General features: G+C 36.4%; 1 protein-coding gene across 3 annotated transcripts in view; it reads left to right on the top strand.

Annotated features, from left to right (window-relative positions):
* LOC123812908 (activating transcription factor 7 interacting protein) overlaps positions 1-24,988 on the top strand; it is a 118,389-nt gene that overhangs the window by 79,757 nt on the left and 13,644 nt on the right. For all 3 annotated transcript variants that reach the window (XM_045829821.1, XM_045829820.1, XM_045829819.1), the window contains 2 exons: positions 1,547-2,194; positions 8,978-9,042. In XM_045829821.1, the coding sequence (XP_045685777.1) occupies positions 1,547-2,194; positions 8,978-9,042 (713 nt within the window). The remainder of the gene's footprint in view (positions 1-1,546; positions 2,195-8,977; positions 9,043-24,988) is intronic.

Here is a 24,988-nt window from a genome sequence, read left to right as displayed (position 1 = left end):
TGGAGGGACCAGCCTGTTCAGCATCTGTGACACTCCTGCCAGTTTGGATGGACATGGTTTCTTTAATTTTGTAGTTGTCAGTCTTCCATTCACTTAATTTCTGATGGTTCTGAGTGATGGTGTTACATATTTTAGTTGTAATGTTGATGTGTTTCTGTGAAGAGGGGAGCCATCTGCCTGTGCCGCCATCTTGACCAAATGTCTCAGTTGTTCTCTTTGAAGTGACTGCCTTATGTGATTTGTCTTCACGAAATGATTTGTCACATACCCAAGTAAGAATAACCATAGTGTAGCTGTATATCATGCTTTGGAGTAAGAAGGACTTCCATGAAAATGGCTATTAGCTGAGCCTACAACACAGTCATACTTTTACAAATGCTTTTCCTTGAGCCAGTGATCCCACTTTGGCATGCAGCAATAACACTTTATGTGTACTTCTTATTTCTTTACACAAAATATTAAGAACACGTTCACTCAATGGTTGAGATTTAGTAAAAGTGGTATTTACTACTTCACCATGGATATTCTTAAGTGAAAATAATTTTGCTTGCTTTTTACTATGAACACTTTATGGTAAAGAATAGTGATAGCTTGGTGCCACTACCCACATTTTTGTACCATTGCTTTTGCTCCATCAGTTGAAATACCTACATGGTAAAAATGTAAAGTAATATTTTATTACTGTTATCAAAGTAGTTTGATTGCAAGTTCCTGAAAGCGCCTCAGTTATATACAAGGGTCCTGCTAGATCACACCTGAAAATTGCTGTTCAGGTGTGCCTGTGATTTTGGAAGAAAGATTAAAAGTCGGTGAGAAACAAACTTGACCGTCTATTTTAAACCTATTCAAATGAGAGAAAAACAAATAATTGAACCAAAATTATTATAACATTCCAGTGACCATCATTTTGATTTTGTCTGGTTTTGGAGGTCAGCTCCCTTCTCAGTTTATCTCCCATCTTTACTTCGCTGTCTTCTGTATCATATAATGTCAACAGAGTGTCAGTACAGGCAGCCCTCTCTCTCTAGTTCCTCTCCCAGGCAACTCAGTATAACTTGGTCCACAGGTCAGGTTTCACATGGTCCAAATGATAAAATACATGACCAATTTTACATATTATTCATTGATAGTGGTGACACTTACTAGATTTTCTATTTGAGTTTATATATTGCCAGTCTTTAAGCATTCATAATTTTTTTAGTATAATTTCAAAAATATCTATACAATTTTACCAAGTTTTCCATTGTTTTTCCAGTTACTCTAAAGTGGTTCTAGTAGTTTTCAGAAACTGTGTTGGTAATCATATAACAGTCCTCCATGTTACTCATAAACCATGTGATGTTTTCATAATGTACCAATCATAGATGCAAAAATGCTTCTACAAATTTAAGTCTAAGAAGTTGAAGAATTTAAATCTGGAAGAAAGTTCATTATGCAGGACTTTACTGTATCTGTTGTAATGCCCTAAGCTTATATTGTACTATATTATTCTAGCTGATAAATGGAGATAGTCATTTAAACTAAGACTTCTTTTTTCTTTCTGTAGTGTCTTCAGCCAATCTTGTCACTCCTCCAACAGTTGTCAGTAGTCAACCTAAACTGCAGACTCCAGTGACTTCGGGTTCTTTGACAGCAACATCAATTCTTCCTGCACCCAGTACAGCTACAGTAGTGGCTACTACTCAGGTGCCTAGTGGAAATCCCCAACCTACAATCTCTTTACAATCTCTACCTGTGATTTTGCACGTACCTGTTGCAGTATCCTCTCAGCCTCAGCTCCTGCAGAGCCATCCGGGGACTTTAGTGACTAATCAACCATCTGGCAATGTTGAATTCATTTCTGTACAGAGTCCACCTGCAGTGAGTGGTCTTACCAAAAATCCAGTATCCTTGCCATCCTTGCCATCCTTGCCAAACCCCACTAAAACAAACAATGTTCCTTCTGTGCCCAGTTCTACTATTCAAAGGAACTCTCCTGCCAGTGCCGCACCATTAGGAACAACACTTGCTGTACAGGCTGTTCCAACAGCACACTCTATTGTACAAGCCACAAGGACTTCTTTACCCACAGTAGGCCCATCAGGACTTTACAGTCCATCAAATAATAGAGGTCCTATACAGATGAAAATTCCAATTTCTGCTTTTAGTACCTCGTCATCTGCAGAACAGAGCAGCACTACTACCCCAAGAATTGGTAAGTCACTAGATAGGTTTAATAATAGAAATGAACACATGTTAGTGGCCTTTTGATAATTGAACTTTTCAGTTTGTGTGATTGTGGAAGTAAAATAGAGTATCCTGGAGATTATTTTTAGTAATTTTTTAGTTACATAAGAAATGATGTTCTTAAAATGGGATTGGAGAGAGTTTATTTTGAGTGAGAAGCTAGCATTTGTCGTTCTCTTTTAGGAATTTTACTAATCTGGGTGAATTTTTTATTTGGGCTTTGTAGCAAGTATTATGAATTACTTTGATAATACCTTTGCCAACAATATCCAAATAGAACACATTTATTTTAAAGTATCTAATTGATGTATTATATGCTAATTTAAAAAATCAGATATTTGCCCTGGCTGGCGTAGCTCAGTGGATTGAGCGTGGGCTAGGAACCAAAGTGTCCCAGGTTTGATTCCCAGCCAGGGTACATTCCTGGGTTGCAGGCCATAACCCCCAGCAACCGTACATTAATGTTTCTCTCTCTCCCTCTCTCTCTCTCTCCCTCCCTCCCTTCCCTCTCTAAAAATAAAATAAATTAAAAAAATTATAAAAAACAAATCAGATATTTTTCCTACCCATTTGGAAAAATCCTTTGTATACTCAACTACTCACATCTTCCAAATTTGAACAGTTTAAAATAGGTTCTGCCCTCTGTAATTTACTAGAAAATGTTTGATTGCTTTTTGTTTTCTCTGTTGTATATTTTCCTCTATGTCATATTATATGATTATGTTTCCACTTTGAAGTATTGCAAGGAGATCTTGATTGTATTTGTATTCAAAATCTGTGAAACTCCTCCTTATTCTTAGGAAGCACACATTTTTTATTTGTTTTCAATTATAGTTGACATTCAGTATTATTTTATACTACTTTTAGGTACAGCATAGTGGTTAGGCATTTATGTAATTTATGATGTGATTCCCTTGATAAACCTGGTACCCAGCTGGCACAGTTATTACAATATTATTGACTACATTCCCTATGCTCTACTTTATATCCCTGTGACCAATTTGTATTTCTTAACCCCTGTGCCTTTTTCGCCCAGCCTCTCAAACCTCTTCCTGTCTGGCCACCATTAGTTTGCTTCTGTATCTGTAAGATTGTTTTGGGGATTTTTTGTTTGTTTTTGTTATTTAGATTACACATGTAACTGTAATCATATGGTATTGGTCTTTCTCTGTCTGACTCATTTCATTTAACATAATAGCCTCTAGGTCTATCTGCTGTTGTAAATGATAAGGTTATATTTTTAATGGCTGAGTAATATTCCATTGTGTATATATACCATATTTTCTTTATCTAGTCATCTGTTGATGGATACGTAGGTTGCTTCCATATCTTGGCTATTATAAATAGTGCTGCAATGAACATATGGATGAATATACACCTTTTCAGATTTATGTTTTGGATTTTTTTTTTTCCGGATAAATACCCAGAAGTGAAATTGGTGGATCATAAGGTAGTTCTATTTTTTCTAAGATTTTATTTTTTTTTTAAATTTATTTACTTTTAGAGAGGGAAAGGGAGGGGGGAGAGAGAGAGAGAGGGAGAGAGGGAGAAAGAGAAACATCAATGTGTGGTTGCCTCTCATGTGGCCTCCACTGGGGACCTGGCCTGCAACCCAGGCATGTGCCCTGACTGGGAATTGAACCTGTGATGCTTTAGTTCACAGCCCACACTCAATCCACAAGGTAGTTCTATTTTTAATTTTTAGAGGAACCTCCAGACTTTTTTCATAGTGGCCACAACAGTTGTACTTTTACTAACGGTACATGAGGTTCACCCTCCCCCCATATCCTTGCCCACACTCATTTGTTCATTTATGGATAAACATTCTGACAGGTGTGAGGTGATATTTCATTGTGGTTTTAACTTGTATTTCACTGGTGATTAGTAATTTTGAGCATCTTTTCAGATGTCTGTTGTCCTTTTTGGAGAAAAGTCTATTCAGGTCCTCTGCCTACTTTTTTAATTGAATTTTTGTTGTTGTATGTAGTGGGTTTTTTGTTTTGTTTTGGTGTTTAGTTGTAAGAGTTCGTCATAAATTTTGGATATTAATCACTTATCAAATATATCACTGATGAATATCTTGCAGTCAGTTTCAGGAAACCTTTTTGTTTTGTTGATGGTTTTCACTGTGTAAAAAAACTTTTTATTTGATGCCATCTCATTTATTTTTTCTTCTGTTTCCCTTGCCTAAGAAGATATATCAGAAAAAATATTACTAAGAGCAATGTCAAGAGAGTTTACTGCATATGTTTTCTTCTAGGAGTTTTATGGTTTTGGGTCTCTACAGTTAAGTTTTTAATCCATTTTGAGTTTGTTCTTGTATGTGGTATAGAAAGGTAGTTTAGTTCCATTTCTTGCATGTATACATCCAGCTTTTCTAACATCATTTATTGAATAGACTGTCTTTACTCCATTGTGTATGTACTTGAACTTTTTTATTTTGCCTCATTTCTGACTTTACATTTATGCCCACCACTTTTGGAAAGATAACAAGAATAAGTAAACATCATATGGAATTGCTATAGTAGCTATTATATTGATATAGTAAGTAACATGAAATGTAAGGCACAGATTCTGAAGTACAATATTACTTTTATAAGTGACATATTAGAGCCTTTTAAAAAATTTCTCATGTAGCTCTTAGTGGTGTCTTGCCGTCTGTGTATATTTTCTCATAAAATAGTGATGGTATTTCACAGAATTGCTGAGAGAGTAGTCAGTGAGTGACAGATAAAATAATAATTGACTGAATCTGAATATTACCCTACATATAACTAACATCTGGGATGTAAGAGTAAGTCTGACATTTTATATAAAAATGCAGTTGTTTTTGATATTAGTACTTAAAATTAAATGTTTGCATAGTACAACAACAATATTTCTTAGTATTATTGGCTACTGTATTGTTTCTTAGACACTCTAATTCATGTTGGGAACACTAAAAGATGCTTACTTTTAACTCTCAGGGAATGAGCAAAATTTTTGGAGGTTATTTCATTTTTTTCTAATATTTTTTCTTCTGATCCTTAGTAATTTTTAATAAGATGGAAGATGCTTGATTTTATCATGGTCATTGTTTTATGTGATTTGGGAGTTTTTCCTCTTTATGAAACACTGAGCCCAAGTTGACATTGTTTTAATTTTTAGTCCCAAGATACAAGATATTCTTAAATGTAGAGCTTTTCCTGAAAGACTGTGGCCTTAAAAGAAATAAGTAGCTTAAAAGATTTTATTTAGTGTTATGAATACTAGTATCCTAAACAATTCTATAAGTATCAGAATTATAATATAATTTCATTATTCTGTTCTTTTAAAATTTTTATGAATATTTATTGACACAAGGGGAATTTTTTTCCCAAGCTATTTAGCTAATGCACTCTATTAATAGTAATCAGTGTCGGTCTGTTTTACATTTATTTAATTACTTGACTTTTTAAGTTATATAGAATGAATAGTTTTCACAATCATTAATTAGTACATTCTTTCTTGTGATAGTATACATTTATACTTATACTTAAAATTGTATATTTCAACATATATTTAATATATTTATATGTACTTTAACAAAGTGGTTGACCAAAAAGCCTGGTTAGTTTTTCCATAGAATAAAAGACACATTTTCCATTTTCACCAATAACTTTATTGATTTGGATATTTTGAGTATGTCGGCTGTCTCCCCATGGTGTAACATTGATTGTTCTCAGTTAATGTCTCAATTTGATCTCTACCAACCTCAATTGGTCCACTGACTGTGGAACATCGTCCAGCAAGAAATCTCCAGCACAAAACTTCACAAACCACTTTTGACATGTTCCATCAGACATAGCACCTCCTCCATACACTGGACACGTCTCTTTTTGCATTTCAGTTTCGATTTTGCCTCTGTTGAAATAATGAAGCATAATATGCCAAAAATGTTACATGTTTTCTTCCATCTTAAGTATTAAAATGGCTACACAAAAATTCACCAATTTTGATGTTTTTTTAAAAACTGCACACTGATATGACAATCTAACAAAAGTATGAAAAGTTAAAGACAACTAAGCACTACTAGAGCCAACTTACAGAAAAAACTAACAAACTTTTTGGCCAACCCAATATAAATTATATTAAGGAGATCTTCATCTCAGGTTCTGTTTAGAATGCTTACATACATTTGAAAGTGACTTATTAGACATTAACCATAAATGTGAATGGTAAGCTTTGTATGTCATTCATAATGTTAATTAGAATGAAATCTTACTATCATGCATAATTTCAAGGTCCCATAAATGATGCTAAAGTTTTAGATTTCCCAGAACCTAAGCTGAAGCCAAAATGCAAATTTTAGCTTAATGTGAAGGTTGAAGCCAAACTTTAATGCATACCTAATGTGATTAATTAATTAGATGCATATTTAAAACTTTTAAATTCCTGTACTTACGTAGGTAGTTTTGACCTAATGAGAATGTATGCTGTCTAAGCAGATTGTGTGCATTTGTATGTATTTTATTATCATTTGTATATCCTCATAGAGTAAGTCAGTATTTTCTGTTCACACTAGAGTAAAAATCATCCTAGAGACTGTTTGGAAATTTAGGACTTAAATTAGTGGTGATGTCAGTCATTCGTGAAATATTGAATGCTTGTACTGTTCTAAAGTCCTGTAGATGTACACAGAGGTATAGGATATTACCTGTTCTCACTAAGCTGTAATCAAATAGGAAACTTGACTCTTAAGTAAGTAATTAATTATAAATATGTTGAATTAGATATGCAGGTTTTTATGAGAAGATATGGGAGGTCTACAAAGATATGAGATAATAAATTGAAAGAAAGTAGAAAATAGGATCAAAGGATTTTGACCACTGGCTGCAGTGAGGGGAATGGTTTAGAGGGGAGAACAATGGAGCTGGGAGAGCGATTAGGAAGCTCTTGTGATACAGATAAGGGATGGTATTGTGAAAATGGTTTAAAAGTTCTGCATCTCATTCATTTTCATACAATTGTTCAGCACCTACTAAGGGACACTAGTAATTGGCACGTATATAAAACCTTTTTATGACTGGCAAAAATGCAGTATTGGTTAAAAATAAGAATAATGAGATAGTGATGTTTCTCAAATGATAGAAAGATTTGAAGTACAATTTCTCATGTCACACCCAGACTAGATTGATTTTATAACTTTACTTTCAGAAGTCATCTAAGGTAGACATTATAGTAAAAGAAAACAAAAAAGATGCAGTAAAATTGTAAAATATCATTTTAAAAATGAAGAAAATAGTATATAACAGAAGGGTAGGGGAATATTTATTGAAAATCTCCTTAGGAATATTATTACAGTTCTTTGAATAATTAACTCAGTCTTGATAGTATATGTGTTTGTGTGTGTGTGTATGCATTTATATGTATATGAAACTTTTATTAAGCAGTCTAAATCTTTTCTGAGTGTTGAGGAATTTTTTTATGTGAGGATATTTCAACAGAAAATAAAACGAAGCTGCTTTTCTGAAGTTACCTTTTATATTCACTTGCAAATAAAAATGAGTTTCAAATCTCAAATAATGTAGTCTAACAAACTTTGGTAGTAAATTACTGATGTTTTTGTATGTTATCAGTTTATTTTAATACTCTGCCATGTAGGACCAGTAGCCTGGGATTCATTTTTTATTTAAGTAGTATTTCAGGAATTTCACAGTCCAACAAAACAGATGCTGGTTAATTATAAATGAAGTAATCTAGAGGTTAAAATAAATAAATAAGTAATAGCTGCATACAATAAGAACTAAGATAATTCGGATAGTGTAGGGAGAAATTGTAAGGGCCTTTTATTTTTCTTTTCTCCCTAGCATTGAAAAACCTCTTCTAGCAGGTAGGTATTTATTCTGATTTTTTTTACAGGTTTTATATGTATATATGAAAATACATAGTTCTATCTCCTATTTTTTTAAATATAAATAATTTACTTTACATGTGTTCTTAAGATTTACAAATGAAAGAAATCAGTATTTTGCCTAGGAAATTTATCTACAAAAAGCAAGAATGGTTGTTTTAACATCAGAAAACTTCTGTTAAAGTGATTCACTACATTACCAAAGAAGAAACCCTAAATAATCACCTCAGTAGCTTCTAAAGACATTTGATAAAATTCGGTAACATCTCTTTCAATACTGAGGCAGAAAAACATTGGTTTACTTTCTGTGCTATTATGGAAGTAACCCGTGTGTGTGTGTGTGTGTGTGTGTGTGTGTGTGTGTGTGTGTGTACCACAAATTCAATACAACTTAATTGAAAAATGAATAAAGAAAAATCATCTGTGATTGAACTACTGAGATTATGTAGGTGTATTTCCTCAGAATCACTGTGATTTTAACTATCTTTCTAATGAACTTACTACATTTTTGCCATGTCATTCAATTTTTTTCTTAAGATATATAATATGGAAATATGGTACCTTATTTAACCATTCACTCATGTTAGAACATTTACGTAAGCACATCTTAAATTATTCTTATTAAGATATTTCTTAGAATAAGAGTTAAAATTTCTGGGCCAATGGGTATGTGAAGTTTTTTGATTTGTTGTGAATTTTCCTTTCTGAAAAATATTGTGGCAGTGTTCTATAGGAGAGTCCATTTACATAGGTGACATACTGACAGACCAAAAAAATTGAAGAAAACTGCATACATTATTGTATATAAAGCAACAGAACCTTTCACATTTTTAGGTGATTTTAAAAATGGCTGACTTTTTTTTTTCCTTGACTCTTCAGAAAACCAGACAAACAAAACAATAGATGCTTCTGTTAATAAGAAAGCGGCTGATAGCACATCACAGGTAAGATTTTCCTATTGTTTCAAATTAAAATTGTTATTATAGTCCACTAGAGAATGGATTTCCATCATTTATCTTTAATACAATGAAAATTATTCTAAGTGTGTTCTTTACAACTCCTCAAAGATTTTCAAGTAGCTTCTCTGTAATATTTCATATGAATTGAGTTTTCTTTACTTAGTAATTCTCTTAGAGATAATATTGGTTTATTATGTTAACCTACTGCATGGCTCATGTAATTGACAGTCCAGTATTTGCCTTCATATGGTATAAAGATTCAGTCTGCACATGTAGCTTCATTCTGCCTCGTCTTTTTAAAGGTCTCACTCGCCCCCCTCCTACACACACACATACATACACTCCCCACGCACGTTAGAGAAGCACCATTCTAGTTTCTTTAAAGCTGATCAGAAATAGCTATTTAGAAAGAAAATTTTGGTCTTTCTGATAGCTGATTAGTATTTTGCAAGTCTTGGTACTTTTTTGTGTTAAATTTTGATTATCCAGGAATGGAGTACTTACTTTTTTTTCTATATTAACAATATTCTTCCTATCTCTTTCACTGTATTGCTTTAGGTATTATAATAGACTTATTGAAAAGTCATTAGGTTGATAGTTTTATTTTCTGCCTTCCTCTTAAATCATTTCAAGGAAATAATATTTTTCCTAGAAAAACAAAAAGTGTTGAATAAATCAGGCATGAATAAATGGCATGAATTTTAAAACAAGGACATAATGATCTTTAGTTAGGACTTTTGCTCTAAAATGAAGGATTTTTGACAAAGTTGGCTGTACTTGTGGTTTATAGACCAAATTAAAGCTATTACAAGTAATTAGTTTCAACTTCCAGTCAAGATGGCAGCACAGGTAAATGCAGTATTTGCATGCTTTCACAATCACTTCAGAATTACAACTAAACTAAGGAACAACCATCATTCTGAACCACATGAAATCTAATTGAACAGAAGTCCTACAACTAAGACTATGAAGAAAAGCCACATTGAGACTGTTAGGAAAGGTGCAGACATGGAACAAGCTGGTTTCACACACACGTAACAATTTGGAGGGATATCTTGGGTCCAGCAGGTTCCCTCTGAGGAGTGAGGGGTCCCGGCCCCACACCAGGCTTCCCAGCCCAAGGATCCAGTGCCAAGTAGAGAAATCCCCATAACTTCTAGTTGTAAAAACCAGTGGGAGTTGTGGCTGAATGAAGCAGAGGGCTTCTAGGGTCCCAGGTGTTCCTCTTAAAGGATCTGGACATGCACTTAATTGGACTAACTTGCTTTAACCCCAGGACTGGCACAGCAGCTCAAAAGGCATCAGTGACATACAGGATGAACTGAATTCTCTGGCATCATGGCGAGAGATATAGGAACAGTTTTCTTTCCAGACAAAAGTGCTAGCAGAGGCCATTGTGCTTTTTCTAAGCCTTTCCTCCACAGGGCCGGCGGGTGGACACAATATCTGAATCTCTACTAACCTGTCTATCACTGTTTGCCCTGCCCTGGTGATTAATCTAAGATCCCACCCCACCCAAATTGTGGGCCAGCCCAAGTTGTGTGTGATAGCTTTTTTATATGAACTGCCTGTCTTACCTCATGCTTCCGACTTTCCTAAAAATTCTCAAATAAGCAGCATCTGGCCCCAGCATGCCCAGTACCTCTTGCTGAGTGGCCCTAGGCCCAGCACTAGGGGCTGTTGGCAGTTGTTTGCAGCTTGGCCTCTTCTGGGCACCTCCAAGCCCAGCTTAAGTAGCGGCCATCTGTCAACTGCTTTGTAGCAGTTGGCCCCAGGCAGAACACAGGCAGTGGCTGACCTTGGTCTGCACCTCCTAGGAAGCACCAGGGCCAATGCACCTGGTGGACAGCTTCAGATCATGTTGAAGCACCACCCAAACCACATGAAAGAACAGACCAAAACTCCAGAAAAAGAAATGAACAAAATGGAGACAGGCAATCTACCAGATACAGAGTTCAAAATACAGGTTATAAGTATGCCAGGTGAATTTAGAATGTTGACAAAGAGGTAGGAAACATAAAAAGAACCAGTCAGAAGTGAAGAATACAGGAAATCACAGTGGAGTAGATGAAGCAGAGGATCAATTCAGGGATTTGGAAGATAAGGACACAGAAAACAAGCAGAACAGCAAAAGAAGAATCCAAAAAGAGTAAGGGTAGTGTAAGGAGACCCTGGACAACTTAAGTGTACCAACCTTCACATCATGGGGGTGCCAGAAGGATAAGAGAGAGAGCAAGGAATTCGAAACCTATGTTAAAAAAAAAAAAAGAATAATGATGAAAAACTTTTCTAACCTAGTGAAGGAAATAGACATGCAAATCCAGGAAGCATAGAGTACCAAACAAGATGAGCCTAAAGAGGCCCACACCAAGATTAAATACAAAAAGAGAATCTCAAAAGCAGCAAGAGAAAAGCAGTTAGTTACCTACAAGGGAGCCCCATAAGACTGTCAGCTGATTTCTCAAAAGAAACTTTGCAGGCTAGAAGAGATTAGTGAGAAATATTCAAAGTCATAAAAAAGCAAGGACCTACAATTTACTCAGCAAAGCTGACATTTAGAGTTCAAGGACATATAAAGAGCTTCCCAGAGAAGAAAAAGATAAAGGAGTTCATCACCATCAAACCACTATTATGTGAAATATTAAAGGGTTATCTTTAAGAAGAAAAAAAATAAAAATATGAATAATAAAGTAATAAATGCATATTTACCAACAATTGAATTGAAAATGAAAATTGACAAACAAACAGAACAGAGGGATTCATAGATACAGAGACTGTTTCTGATGGTTGTCAGATGGAAGGAGTTTTGAGGGGATGTTGATAAAGATGAAGGGAATAAGTACAAATTGGTATTTACAGAACAGTCATGGGGATGTAAAGTAGAGCACAGGGAGTACAGTCAGTAATATTGTCATAACTATGTATGGTCCCAGATGGGTGAGATTTTATCAGAATAATAGTAAATTACATAACATTTAATCACTGGGTTATAATCCTGAGACTAATATAATTATGTCAACTGTAGTTGAAGAAATCATAAATGATTTAAAGTAGAAAATATTTAATTTTGTACAAGTCTGAGCAATTTTGTGTATGATATTAAAGATCAAAATTGTGATTATTTCTAAGGGTATCTTGTGGATTTTAGCTATATTTCCAATGAAAAGTATATGGGGTACTTTTTAGGAAACATGTGACAGACAAAATGTTGATAGAGCTGGTGGCTTTTATTTAACATTTATTGGAAAGCTAGCTTTACTTTATAAAATAAACTTAAAATCAAAAATTTATAAACATCTTTATTTCGCTCAGTGATTTTTGTTGTTGTTTGAACAAGGTAACATTTTCAGGACAGGAAAATGATGCTGTTATGGCTGTTTCTTAGGGTGGTTCTTCTAAAGTTATGTTGTCTAAAATGATAGCCACTAGTCAAATGTAGCTTTTCAAATTAAAATTAAATTTTACTTAATTTAATTTAAATTTAAATTTTACTTCTTCACTCCATGTCAAGTCTCAGTAACCACTTATGGCTAGTGACTATCATACTGGAAAACACAGTTATAAAACATTTTCCTCATCACAAAAATTTATGCGAAGTGAAGTGTATGTAATGTAAATATTTAATAAAATTAAAATTGATATAAAATTTGCAATACTTTAAAAGTTAAGAAAAATTAAACAAAATGATATGAAGTCCAATTACACCCAACTTCTTATTATAGTCTAGAAAGTTCAAAACATTATGTATTATTCCATGCTTCACAGATTTTGAATCTAAATATTTTACTTTATATTGTGCTATGTAACTGCCATGTTCGATAAAACAAATCTGTACCAGTCAAAAGTCACCTGAAATAGCCCTGGCTGGTGTGGCTTAGTGATTGAATGTTGGCCTGCAAATCAAAAGGTCACAAGTTCGATTCCCTGCCTGGGCACATGCCTTGGGTTGTGGTCAAGGTTCCCCAGTTGGAGGCTGGTGAGACGCAACCAATTGATGTATCTTTCATACATTAAGGTTTCTCTCTTTCTCCTTCCCTTCCTTCCCATTTCTCTAAAATGTGAATAAATAAAAACCTTTAAAAAAAAAGTCATCTGGGACAGTAAGTGACTGTATCAGACAACAGAGACAGTACAACAAAATAAATTGAGCTCTCAGTGGAAATATTATTTGGCTTTGAGGAAGAGGAATTCAATGCCAGAGAATGAAAAGCACAACCAAGCAGTTTGACTAGGCAGATTACCTGCTAAAGCAAAGCCTTGTCAGAAATAGCAAAGTTTCAGCTTTGAGTGAGTACCAGTTGTGGATATGAATAATAAATAAACAAGTTATTTTATAATTAGAAACCATTTTAGATGTATGTGTGTACTGCCAGTTGTAAACCCATGCTTTGCTAGCTTGACTTTTCTGGTATAAATACAATTTTTGTCATTGTGCTAAATAACTTTATTAATGTAACACTCTTGGGGTTTTTTAAGATTTGTTAAGAAATTAGTTTGTTATATGCCCCTTACTAGCAAATAGAAGGTAGTGTGAAGCAACCTGTGATTCTTTAGAATATCACTATTTAAATATGTACTTGTCACTACCCTATTTTTTCTATGACAAATCTTACTTAGTTGTACTTCTGAACTCTTTCTTTAACACTTTAACCCTGCGGAGGTCATGGCTGATTTGAGAGACACAAACAATTTTCTTAAATATTGTTACATATATCGAGTGCATAGGTTCAAGGTCATGACTAGCTACTCATTTGTCTGTGACTAATGTTAAGCGATGTTTAAGCTATCAGTTTTGTTATAACATGTGTTTCATAAGGGTGTGTGATATTCAGTAGTAAATTGTATCTGAGAGATATGGCAAACTCCGAAGTCAGTGTTGGTGTACAGTAGTTGCTTTTTATTTTTTATTTTTCCACGAACTTGGATGTCAGGGTTGTTTTGTTTTGTTTTCATTTATTGTTGAAAATGGCTGGAAGTATATATTGATTTAATAACCCAAGAAATGTTGAAGAACTTTAGTCAATGCTACTCCATCCAGTCCAATGATGAGAATGATAAAGTAAAATGTGAAAATGAAAGTGATTTAAAAGATGAAGATTATGTGGAAATTAGATCAAAAGATTCTGATACTAAGGAAGATATTTCTAGTGAAGAAAGTGAAGATGAAATAAACATGAATGAAGAGTATATTTTTGGAAAAGATAAAGAATGAAAATGGAGGGAAAATCCAATAAGAAGACAAATCAGAAAACAGCCAGACTATTTTGTGTCATCTTCTGTTAGTTCAGCCAAATGCAAAAAAATGTCAGGACAGAACTTGAAACTTTGTACTGCTTTATCACAAATATTTTAGATCTAATCTTACTATATACAAGTGAATACATTGATTCTATATTGAGCTGATTTCCATGAGAAAGAAATGCTAAATGAATAGACAAAACTGAATTGAAAGCATTTTTAGGCATCTTGCTGGTTTACATCACAGTAATGAGCTAAATTTGCATCTTTTATGGGCTAGATGGTAGTGGGATTGAACTTTTTAGACTTAATATCTTTATGGAGATTTAGATTTATTCATAATTATATCAGGTTTGATGATAAACTTCACCTCTTAGAATGCTTGTGAGTGGACACATTAGCAATTGTGAAGGAGATTTTCACAGCATTTGTAGAAAATTGTTACTCTATGGGACAGAATGTAACAACAGACAAAACATTACCTGGATTTAGAGGCAAATGTGGGTTTAGATAATATGTCCATCCATGCCCAGTAAATACGGTATAAAAATTTTTGCTGTGGTCAGTTCAAAAGTTTTTTATACAGGAAATCTTGAAATATATTCCAGTAAGCAGCTTGATGGTCCTTACTTGATTAGTAATAAACTAGCAAATGTAATCAAGAGACCTGAAGAACCCATTTACCCATCAGGACGTAATATTGCAGCAGATAACTGGTTCACTGGTATAAATCTTGTCTCCGACTTGAAAAAGAAGCACTTTCATAAGTAGATCCTGTTCATAAGAATATACCCCAACTATCCCCTGAATTCTATCTTCTAAAAGAAGGCCTGAAAAAGACAACTTATTTGCATTTGGTGCAGATTGCTCTCTTGTATCTCATATACCCCAAAAGAGGGAAAAAAGGTAATTTTAGTTTCAAGTATGCATTTTGATGACAACATATATTTAGGTTCGCAAAAGCCTGGCATAATAGAGTATTACAACCAAACAAAGTCAGGAGTTGACACTCTGGACCAAATTATAGGTACAAGTAATGTGGCCAGGAAAACCATAAGGTGGCCTATGGTTATATTCTGCATAATTTTGAATATTGCAGGAATAAATGCTCAAACTAGTCATATTCTGAACAGCAATGTGAAAATAAGGCACAGAATATTTATTAGAAATTTTGTAATGAAGTTAGTGTCAGAACAAAAAGGTGTTCAGAAATCTCTATAGGTGTGCATATAAGCCTTTACACCTAAAACTTCATCAATTTCAAACACCAATTGAAGGAATTCTAATGACAACTTAGCCTCCCTTGACAAGTAGAAAAAGAAAAAGATGTGTTAGGTGCTGTGCATCCAAAATGAGCCACTTACTAAAATATTTTTGCTGTATGTGCTTTGAGCACAGCAATGTTATTTATAATAACTGTTAACAATGTCTTGCAAAGCTAACTGTTGAAGATTCTGATTAATTAATGTTAAAGACATTTTGGTTATATATTTTAGCAATATCCATGTTTTTGTTATTTGAAAAGAAAAATGTTTATTCTTCGTTTTATATTTCTTTAATAATTTCTAGATTGTAACTGAAAATATAAAAATCATGTGTTGTATTATATAAATGTAATTCTAATTTGCAGCATTAAAAAATTTTTTTTTACATTTAAGCACATATTAGTAATGAATGTATCCCTTGATACAAGCAATCTATGCTGTAATTTTTTTACTCCAAACTCCACAGGGCTAAAGTTAGCAGAAATTGGAAGGAGTTTTGAATAACTTGCATGGAAATGATTGTTGTTCAGTCATATCTAGTTTAAGAAATATTTTTGTAGTCCTTGAATGAAGATTTCTCTAATGTTCTCCAAATAAGTTCTTAACATATTTCACATAGAATGTAGTATTACTACAGGTTTTATTCATATATCTCATTTTATGTAATACATCATTAATATATGAGGTCTGTCCAGAAGGTACCCAGCTATATAATATGAAAAATAGACATTTATTGAAGAAGAACACAAGAAGCATTGTACATAGGACAATGACACCTCAATCCCCTTCAAAGTAGGCACCTTAGGACCTCACACAGTTCTCCCAATTGCCATCAGCTGCCCTGTTGTATTTTCCTGAATCTTATCAATGGTTTGAAATCTCTTCCCTTTCAAAGGTGATTTTAGTGGAAGAGTCAGAAGTTGCTGGGTGCCAAATCTGGTCTGTAGGGGTTCTGCATCACCTGGGTGGTTTGATGTTTCATGAGAATCTCGGCACAAGATGTGATGCATGAGTGGGTGCATTGTTGTGATGAAGCTGCCAATCACCTGTTGCCTGTACCTGTGGTGCCTTCTGAATCATCTGAATAATTTCTGTGGAGGAATGTTCAAACTTAACACAAAATCTGATGCATATTTGTTGCTCTATTTGCTCAGTCATTTTGACTGTGACAGCTACACAGTACACATGCTTACTCAACAGCATCTACTGCCCGCACTGACTACTAGTATAGTGAAGTCGTCATTTTTCATACATGCACATTCCAGTCCACTCTCCTTGGCTGCTAGGTTACATGGATGTTGCACAAACCCTCCTTACTATATTAAGAGTGGCTGGACTTTTTCTGGATAGACCTCATATTTCATGTAGTGAAAAATTTATTCATTTATTCAAATCATCAGCATACATTATAAAACAATGGTATTCTCTTTATGCTGCTATGTGTAGTTATATTGCTATTTTGAGAGATTCAAGCACACCCTCAATTTTGTTGATTTGCTAGGATTCATAAGGCTCAAAGCAGGATGCTCATGGTTACAGTTTACACAACAAAAGGCAGAAAGCAAAAATAACAGGAAAAAGATATATATCAAGTGGGGTTCAGAGATGTTAGGCACAGGCTTCTCAATCCTCCCATGTCCAAAAAGAAAAAGAAAATCCTCCAACATCATATTGGATGTACTTTCTCTCTTGTTATTAACTTCAGGGACATATGCCAAGAATCTCTGCCCAGTGAAATCTCATTGAGTCTCAAGGTCTGAGGTAGTTTAGAGAGCTGATCGTATAGCTACATCTTTCTATGTAACCAGCTAGAACAGTTCAAATTCAAGATTCCAGCAGTAAAATCAGATGTACATCAACTATCTTGATGTTTGCTCACATCAGTCTTGACAAGCCAGTATGATCCAGTCCATTTTTCAAGGTGTAGTTAAGAAAATTATTAATCATTAATGGAAAATTTCCATGGGCTACATTCTTGGTAGCTAGCCAAGTCTCTGTTACAGTTCTAAGTTCCTAGGAGAGATATGAAAAGAGCGAACAACCAGGTCTTCTGTGTTAACTTTCTTTACAATTGTTGAAGTACCCTACTGTAACTATTCATATATGTATTTTTTATTTGTTTCATTATACAAAACAAACAAATAAACAAAGAACCCCTACAAGCCAGTACTTTACTCTCTTGAAATTTTCTTAGTGTTCACTTAATGAGAATGGTCATTTTGGGGAAGTAACTTTAAGTAAAATACATTTCTTAGTATTAAAACCTACTTAATGGCAACTAAAATTTTTTAGTTTTAAGTTGAGAACTTCAGTAATATGTGTAAATGCAGATATAAATGTGTAATGTCTCTGATGAGTTTCCTCAGAAATGATACCAGAAAAAATGTAAAGATACACATATGTGTGTGTGTATCTGCTTAATCTGCACCTACTGACAGAAATAAACTATTAGTGTCAAACAACCTGGTCCCTGTCACTTATTAGCAGATAGACTTTGGGCAAGCTACTTAACACCTTGGATTTTTCACCTATAAAATGTGGCTAATGCTATTACCCACCTCATAGGATTATTGTAAAGATTAGATTGGTTAATGAATATGAACATTTAGTACAGAGTCCAATAGCAATAGTGCCAGCTATCATGTTACAATTACTGTTAATAATAACTGAAATACTTTCAAGAAGAAAATATAGCCAGGAAACTACCTGTTGCATGTGATAATAAATAAATTGGGACTACCGGCCAAGACAGAGGTGTAAGTAGACACACAGTGCCTCCTCGCACAACCAAAAAAAGGAAACAACAAATTTAAAAACAAAAAAACCCCAGAACTGATAGAAAATCGAACTGTATGGCAGTCTGACAACCAAGGAGTTAAAGAAGAAACATTCATCCAGACTGGGAGGAGGGGTGGAGACAGCAGAAGCATCTGGGTGGAGAGTACTCATAGCAAGGTGGCGGCTGGTGGACCAGGCAGTCCCACATTCTTGTGCAGATAACCCAGGAGGAACAACTGGAGAGTGAGATACACCAAGTAACCCAGGGTTCCAGTGCAGGGGAATAGGGCTGCAAAGCCTTTGACTGAAAACACCTGTGGGGGTTGAGGCAGTGGGAGAAGCTCCCACCCTCACAGGAGACTTCATTGGAGAGACCTACAGGGTCCTAGAATGTATACAAACCCACCAACCCAGGAATCAGCACCAGAAGGGTCCAGTTTGCATGTGGGTAGTGGGGGAAGTGACTGAAAACTGGCAGAGAGTGGAGAAAGTGGCACTGTTCCCTCTCTGACCCCTCCATCACAGTGTCACAATGCAGCAATGTGGGTTGTCCTGCCCTGGTGAACACCTAAGGCTCCACCCTGTATACGTAACAGATGCACCGAGACAAAAAAAAAAAAAAAGCCCAAATGAAAGAACAGATTGAAGCTCCAGAAAAAATACAGCTAAGCAACGAAGAGGTAGCCAACCTAACAGATGCATAGTTCAAAACACTGGTTACCAGGATGCTCACAGAAATGGTTAAATATGGTCACAAACTAGAGGAAAAAGCGAAGGCAATGCTAAGGGAAATAAGGGAAAATGTACAGGGGACCAACAGTGACGGGAAGGAAACTGGGACTCAAATCAATGGTTTGGAGCAGAAGGGAGAAATAAACATTTAACCAGAACAGAATAAAGAAACAGTTTTTAAAAATGAGAGGCTTAGGAACCTGCAGGAAATCTTAAAACATTCCATCATCTGAATCATAGGGATGCCAGAAGGAGAAGAGAAAGAGTAAGAAATTGAAGACTTATTTGAACAAATAATGAAGGAGGATTTTCCCAGTCTAGCAAAGAAAATAGACTTTTAGGAAATCCAAGAAGCTCAGAGAGTCCCAAAGAAGTTCAACCTAAGAAAGAACACCAAGGCACATCGTAATTATACTAGCCAAGATTAAAGATAAGGAGAGAATCTTAAAAGCAGCAAGAGAAAAGGAGACAGTTACCTGCAAAGGAGTTCCTATAAGGTTGTCAGCTGATCTCTCAAAAGAAACCTTGCAGGCAAGAAGGGGCTGGAAAGAAGTATTCCAAGTCATGAAAGGCAAGTACTACATCCAATATGACTCTTTCTAGCACAGGAATCATTTAGGATAGAAGGACAGATAAAGTGCTTAAAGGAGTTCATCATCACTAAGCCTTTATTGTATGAAATGTTAAAGGGACTTATCTAAGAAAAAGAAGATAAAAAATATGAACAGTAAAATGATGACAAACCCACAGCTATCAACAACTGAACCTAAAAACAAAAACAAACTAAGCAAACAACTAGAACAGGAACAGAATCACAGAAAGGAAGATCACATGGAGGGTTATCAGCAGGGAAGTGGGAGGGGGCAACAGGGAGAAGGTACAGAGAATAAGGAGCATAAATGATAGGTACAAAATAGACAAGGGGAGGTTAAGAATCATGTAGGAAATGTAGAAGCCAGAGAACTTATATGTATGACCCGTGGACATGAACTACAGGGGGTGAATGCGGGTGGGAGGGGGTGTGCAGGGCGGAGGGGGATAAGGGTGGGAAATGGGACAAGTGTAATATAGTAATCAATAAAATATATTTAAAAATAGATAAATTGAATGTCAGGTTATGAAATTTAGCAGATTAGATTTGATTGTAGACCTTGTGCTGTTATAGAGCATACATTATAGGAAAATATGAACTTTATAGTAGAGCATCAAAACATGAAATGAGAGTAATAAAATTAATGGGAGAAATAGACAAATAGGCCCTTTAATTATATAAAGTTTCCTGTTTGTGTTTTATCTAGTATTTACATGATCACAAGAAATTTTATGCTTACTTTTTTTCATTGTGTTTGTGTCTTTCATTTAGAGGATCTAGGAGGAAAAAATATAGTTATTTATTGATTTCTTGATATCCCATCTTGTAACAGGGTGCAGCCAAGAGGGGGGACCCCAACTAGGGATTTGGAATGGGGTCCAGAACTCAAGGTGTTTGGGCCATGTTAAGATGTCCTCACCCCTTCCCCTTCAGGTGTGATTTGGGGGAAGGGACAAATGGAGCAGGGCCATTGAGAGCTGGTTTGCATAGCAACAGCTTTGTAGCTAGCTCTGGCATGGTCATTTAACATATCTATAACCTTTAACCGGTTGCATAGATATGTCAGATAGCTGTGGCCTTGCTCTGAGCCAGGGGAATGGAAGTAACTTCCCCACCAAGATGTAACTGGGGGGCAGGTCCCCTGAGTTACAGCACCTGCGTGGGGGCTTAGAGAAGATTGGCTCCATGGTATAGGGCCATGCCTGCCCAGACTCACAATAGCAGCGCAGTAAAGCTGGAAGGATATGGGAGTGCTGGCAAGTGTGGTCAATTGTGGGAGGAGTCGGAAAAGGAGCTGTAGAGGAAGATTGGCGCAGGGATTTAAACCCAGACACGGCATCCATTGGAGTTAGAACTACGTGGTTTTGGCAGAGTGGGGACTCCTGCAGCCCTGCAAGAGAGAATCACCATGTGGCTTTAGCAGAGAACCGCCACTCGGCTTTGGCTCCTTGCAGCCATTGAGGAGAGACAACCACGTAGTTTGGGCTGAGTGGAGACTCCCACAGCCATTGTGCAGAGAGGACCATGTGGCTGTGGCAATAGAAAGGAGAGCCACTCGGCTTTGCCAGAGTGGGAACTCCTGCAGCTTTAGTAGGGGGAACTACCACCCAGCTTTAGCAGAGATCCCGGCAACACAGGTGATGGTGCCAGGAACCGAAGAAGGCCTACCAGTGGAGCACGGATTACTTGGAAGAACCGGGGGCTACCTGAGCCACGGACTTCTATTTCTTTTCCTGAGATACGGTACCCAAGACTGGGCAAAGGGGGAAGGAAGGACTGTGTGTGTTTGTGGGTGTTTTAAGGGACTTTGGGATTTTGATGAAGACATTAGGTCACTACTTTAAGCCTGTACAGCATTAAATGAACACGAATCTGGCGTTGAGAGACGTCTTTCCTCTGGTGGTGGACATAATGAGCCTGGGGGGTTCCTTTTGGGTAATAGTACATTGCTTTGCCCCCCCCCTTGTGCTTGGTAACAATCTGACAATCCCTGTATTTTGACAGGAAATTTTAATCTGTTTACATATAGTATAATTATTGATATGGTTATATCTAGGTCTGCCGTTCTGTAATTTTTTTACATTTGTTTCATCTAAATTTTGTTTCTATGTGGTTTGGTTATTTTTTGCTTTTTGTCAGTCTTTTGGGTTTTTTAAAAATACCTTAATTTTTCTGTTTCTATTTGTTTTTTAGTTTCTACCTCTTAATTACAGTCATTGATAAATTTCCTTTAATATTTTGAAGTGTTTTTTTTTAATTTTTAGAGGGGAAGGGGGGAGAAAGAGGGAGAGAAATATTGATGTGGGGGAGGAACACTGATGTGAGAAAGAAATATTGATTGGTTGCCTCTCGTATGCCCCTAACTGGAGATAGAACCCACAACCCAGGCATGTGCCCTGAGTGGTAATTGAACCATTGCCCTTTCACTTTACGGGTCAGTCAGTACCCAACTACTGAGTAACATCTGTCACATGGCTGAACATATTTTTAAAAAAAATTTTTTTATCCTCACCTGAGAACTTTTTTAAAAAAGATTTTATTAGAACTTCCGGCCAAGATGGAGGCATAGGGAGACACACTGTGCCTCCTCGCACAACCAAGATAGGGACAACAACAATTTAGAAACAGAATAACAACCAGAACTGACAGAAAATTGAATGGTATGGAAATCGGACAATCAAGGAGTTAAAATAGACATGTTCATGCAGACCAGTAGGAGGAGCAGAGTTGGGCAGCCGGGCAGAGAGAGGTCTCAAGACACAAAGAGCGTTGGGACCAGGCATGTAAGACCACAGTGGGCGGACCCTGAGCATGCAAGCAGCAGCTGGCAGACCCAGCGAGGCGGCGATTGTGAAGCAAGGCAGTGTGTGCAACCCAGGATCCCAGTGCGGGGAAATAGAGCCTTGGGGCACTGATTAAACACCTTTGGGGGGTTAAGGCGCAGGGACAGACTCCCAGCCTCACAAGGGAGGTCGTTGGAAAGACCCACGGGGTGCACAAGCCCACCAACACAGGAATCGGCACCAGAAAGGTCCAGTTTGCTTGGGGGAAGTGGCGGAAGGGACTGAAGTACGACAGAGAGTGGAGCAAGCGGAGCAAGCGCCGTTGTTCCCTCTCAGACCCCACCCCCACATACAGTGTCACAATCCAGCGACTGGGTTACCCTGCCCTGGTGAACACCTAAGGCTCCGCCCCTCATATGTAACAGGTGCAACCAGACCCCCCCCCCCCCAAAAAAAAAGATGGCTCAAACAGAAGAAGAAATGAAAGCCCCAGAACTGATCCTTGTAAGCGACCGAGAGATAGCCAACCTATCAAGTGCACAGTTCAAAACACTGGTAACCAGGATGCTCACAGAAATGGTTGAATATGGTCTCAAACTAGAGGAAAAACTGAAGGCTATGCTAAGTGAAATAAAGGAAAATGTACAGGGAACCAACAGTGACGGGAAGGAAAACTCAAATCAATGGTTTGGAGCAGAAGGGAGAAGTGAACATTAAATCAGAAAAGAATGAAGAAATAAGAATTCAATAACATGAGGAGAGGCTTAGGAACCTGTGGGACATCTTTAAACATTCCAACATCCAAATTATAGGGGTACCAGAAGGAGAAGAGGAAGAGCAACAAATTGAAAACTTATTTGAACAAATAATAAAAGAGAACTTCCCCACTCTGGCAAAGGAAATAGACTTTCAGGAAGTACAGGAAGCTCAGAGAGTCCCAAAGAAGTTGGACCCAAGAAGAAACACACCAAGGCACATCATAATTACATTACCCAAGATTAAAATGAAAGAGAATCCTAGAAGCAGCAAGAGATAAGGAGACAGTAACCTACAAAGGAGTTCCATCAGGCTGTCAGCTGATTCTCAAAAGAGACCTTACAGGCAAGAGGGGGCTGGAAAGAAGTATTCCAAGTCATGAAAGGCAAGGACCTACATCCCAGATTGCTCTATCCAGCAAAGCTTTCATTTACAATAGAAGGGCAGATAAAGTGCTTCTCAGATAAGGTCAAGTTAAAGGAGTTCATCATCACCAAGTCCTTATTTTATGAAATGTTAAAGGGATTTATCTAAGAAAAAGAAGATTAAAAACGTATAGTAAAATGACAGCAAACTCAATTATTAACAACCACACTAAAACAAAAAGAAACTGAGCAAACAACTAGCACAGAAACAGAATCACAGAAATGGAGAGCATATGGAGGGGTAGCAACAGGGGAGTGGGAGGAGGCAAGAGGGGGAAAAGGTACAGAGAGTAAGTAACATAGATGGTAGGTAGAAAATAGACGGGGAGGGCAAGAATAGTTTGGGAAATGTAGAAGCTAAAGAACTTACAACACATGGACATGAACTAAAGGGGGGGAATGTGGGTGGGAGAGGGTGTGCAGGGTGGAGGGGAATGAAGGGGGGTAATGGGACAACTGTAATAGCATAATTAATAAAATATATTTAAAGAAAAAAAGAATTTCCTAAGCAAAAAAAAAGATTTTCTTTATTTATTTTTAGAGAGAGGGGAAGGGAGGGAGAGAAACATCAATTGGTTTCCTTTCGAAAGCACTCCAACTGGGGACTGAACCTGCCACCTAGGAATGTGCCCTGACCAGGAATCAAACCTGTGACCTTTTGGTTTGTGGGTTGAAGCCCAACCAACTGAGCCACGTGAACATATTTTTAACAGCTACTTTGCAGTCTTTGCTGAATTCAACATCTGACTTCAATTGGAATCATTTCCAATTAACTTTTCTCTGATTGGATTTTACTTTACTGGTCTTTGTATATTTGTCTAGTAATTTTCAATAAATTTAAAGTTTGGTAAATTTTGAAAAACGGACCTTAGAGATATCTTGTAGTGACTGGATTCTGTTACCTTCTTTGTGGATCTGTTAAGTACTTTTAGTATTGGATTCTACACATTTGCAGTGTTAATAAGTTGTTCTCTTTGAAGTCGTTATCATAGGAAGGTTTATAATTATAGGACTTACAATTGATATTATTAACTTGGGAATAGGCCTAAAGTTTCTAGCCTCAGGGGCTTATCTCTTTTAACTTCACAAAATTTGGGTTTTGCATATGAAAACTTCATTAGTTTTAATTGATCTGCAGTATAATATATCATAAAGTAATTATGATTAGCATTTATAGTCAAGTGCCGCTTAACACCTGAGATAACCTTCTGAGAAATATGTCTTTAAGGGATTTCATCATTATGTGAGCATCATAGAGTGCACCTACACAGACCTAGCTGGTCTAGCCTATTACACACCTAGGCTGTATGGTCTAGCCTGTTGCTCCTGAGCTACAAGTCTGCACAGCATGTTACTGTACAA

The sequence above is a fragment of the Phyllostomus hastatus genome, unplaced genomic scaffold (genome assembly GCF_019186645.2).
Source record: "Phyllostomus hastatus isolate PE091 unplaced genomic scaffold, TTU_PhHast_1.1 phas_scaffold_93, whole genome shotgun sequence".
Classification (NCBI taxonomy): domain Eukaryota; kingdom Metazoa; phylum Chordata; class Mammalia; order Chiroptera; family Phyllostomidae; genus Phyllostomus; species Phyllostomus hastatus.
The sequence above is the reverse complement of the archived record's forward strand: the minus strand, read 5'-3'. Positions and strand labels throughout refer to the sequence as shown.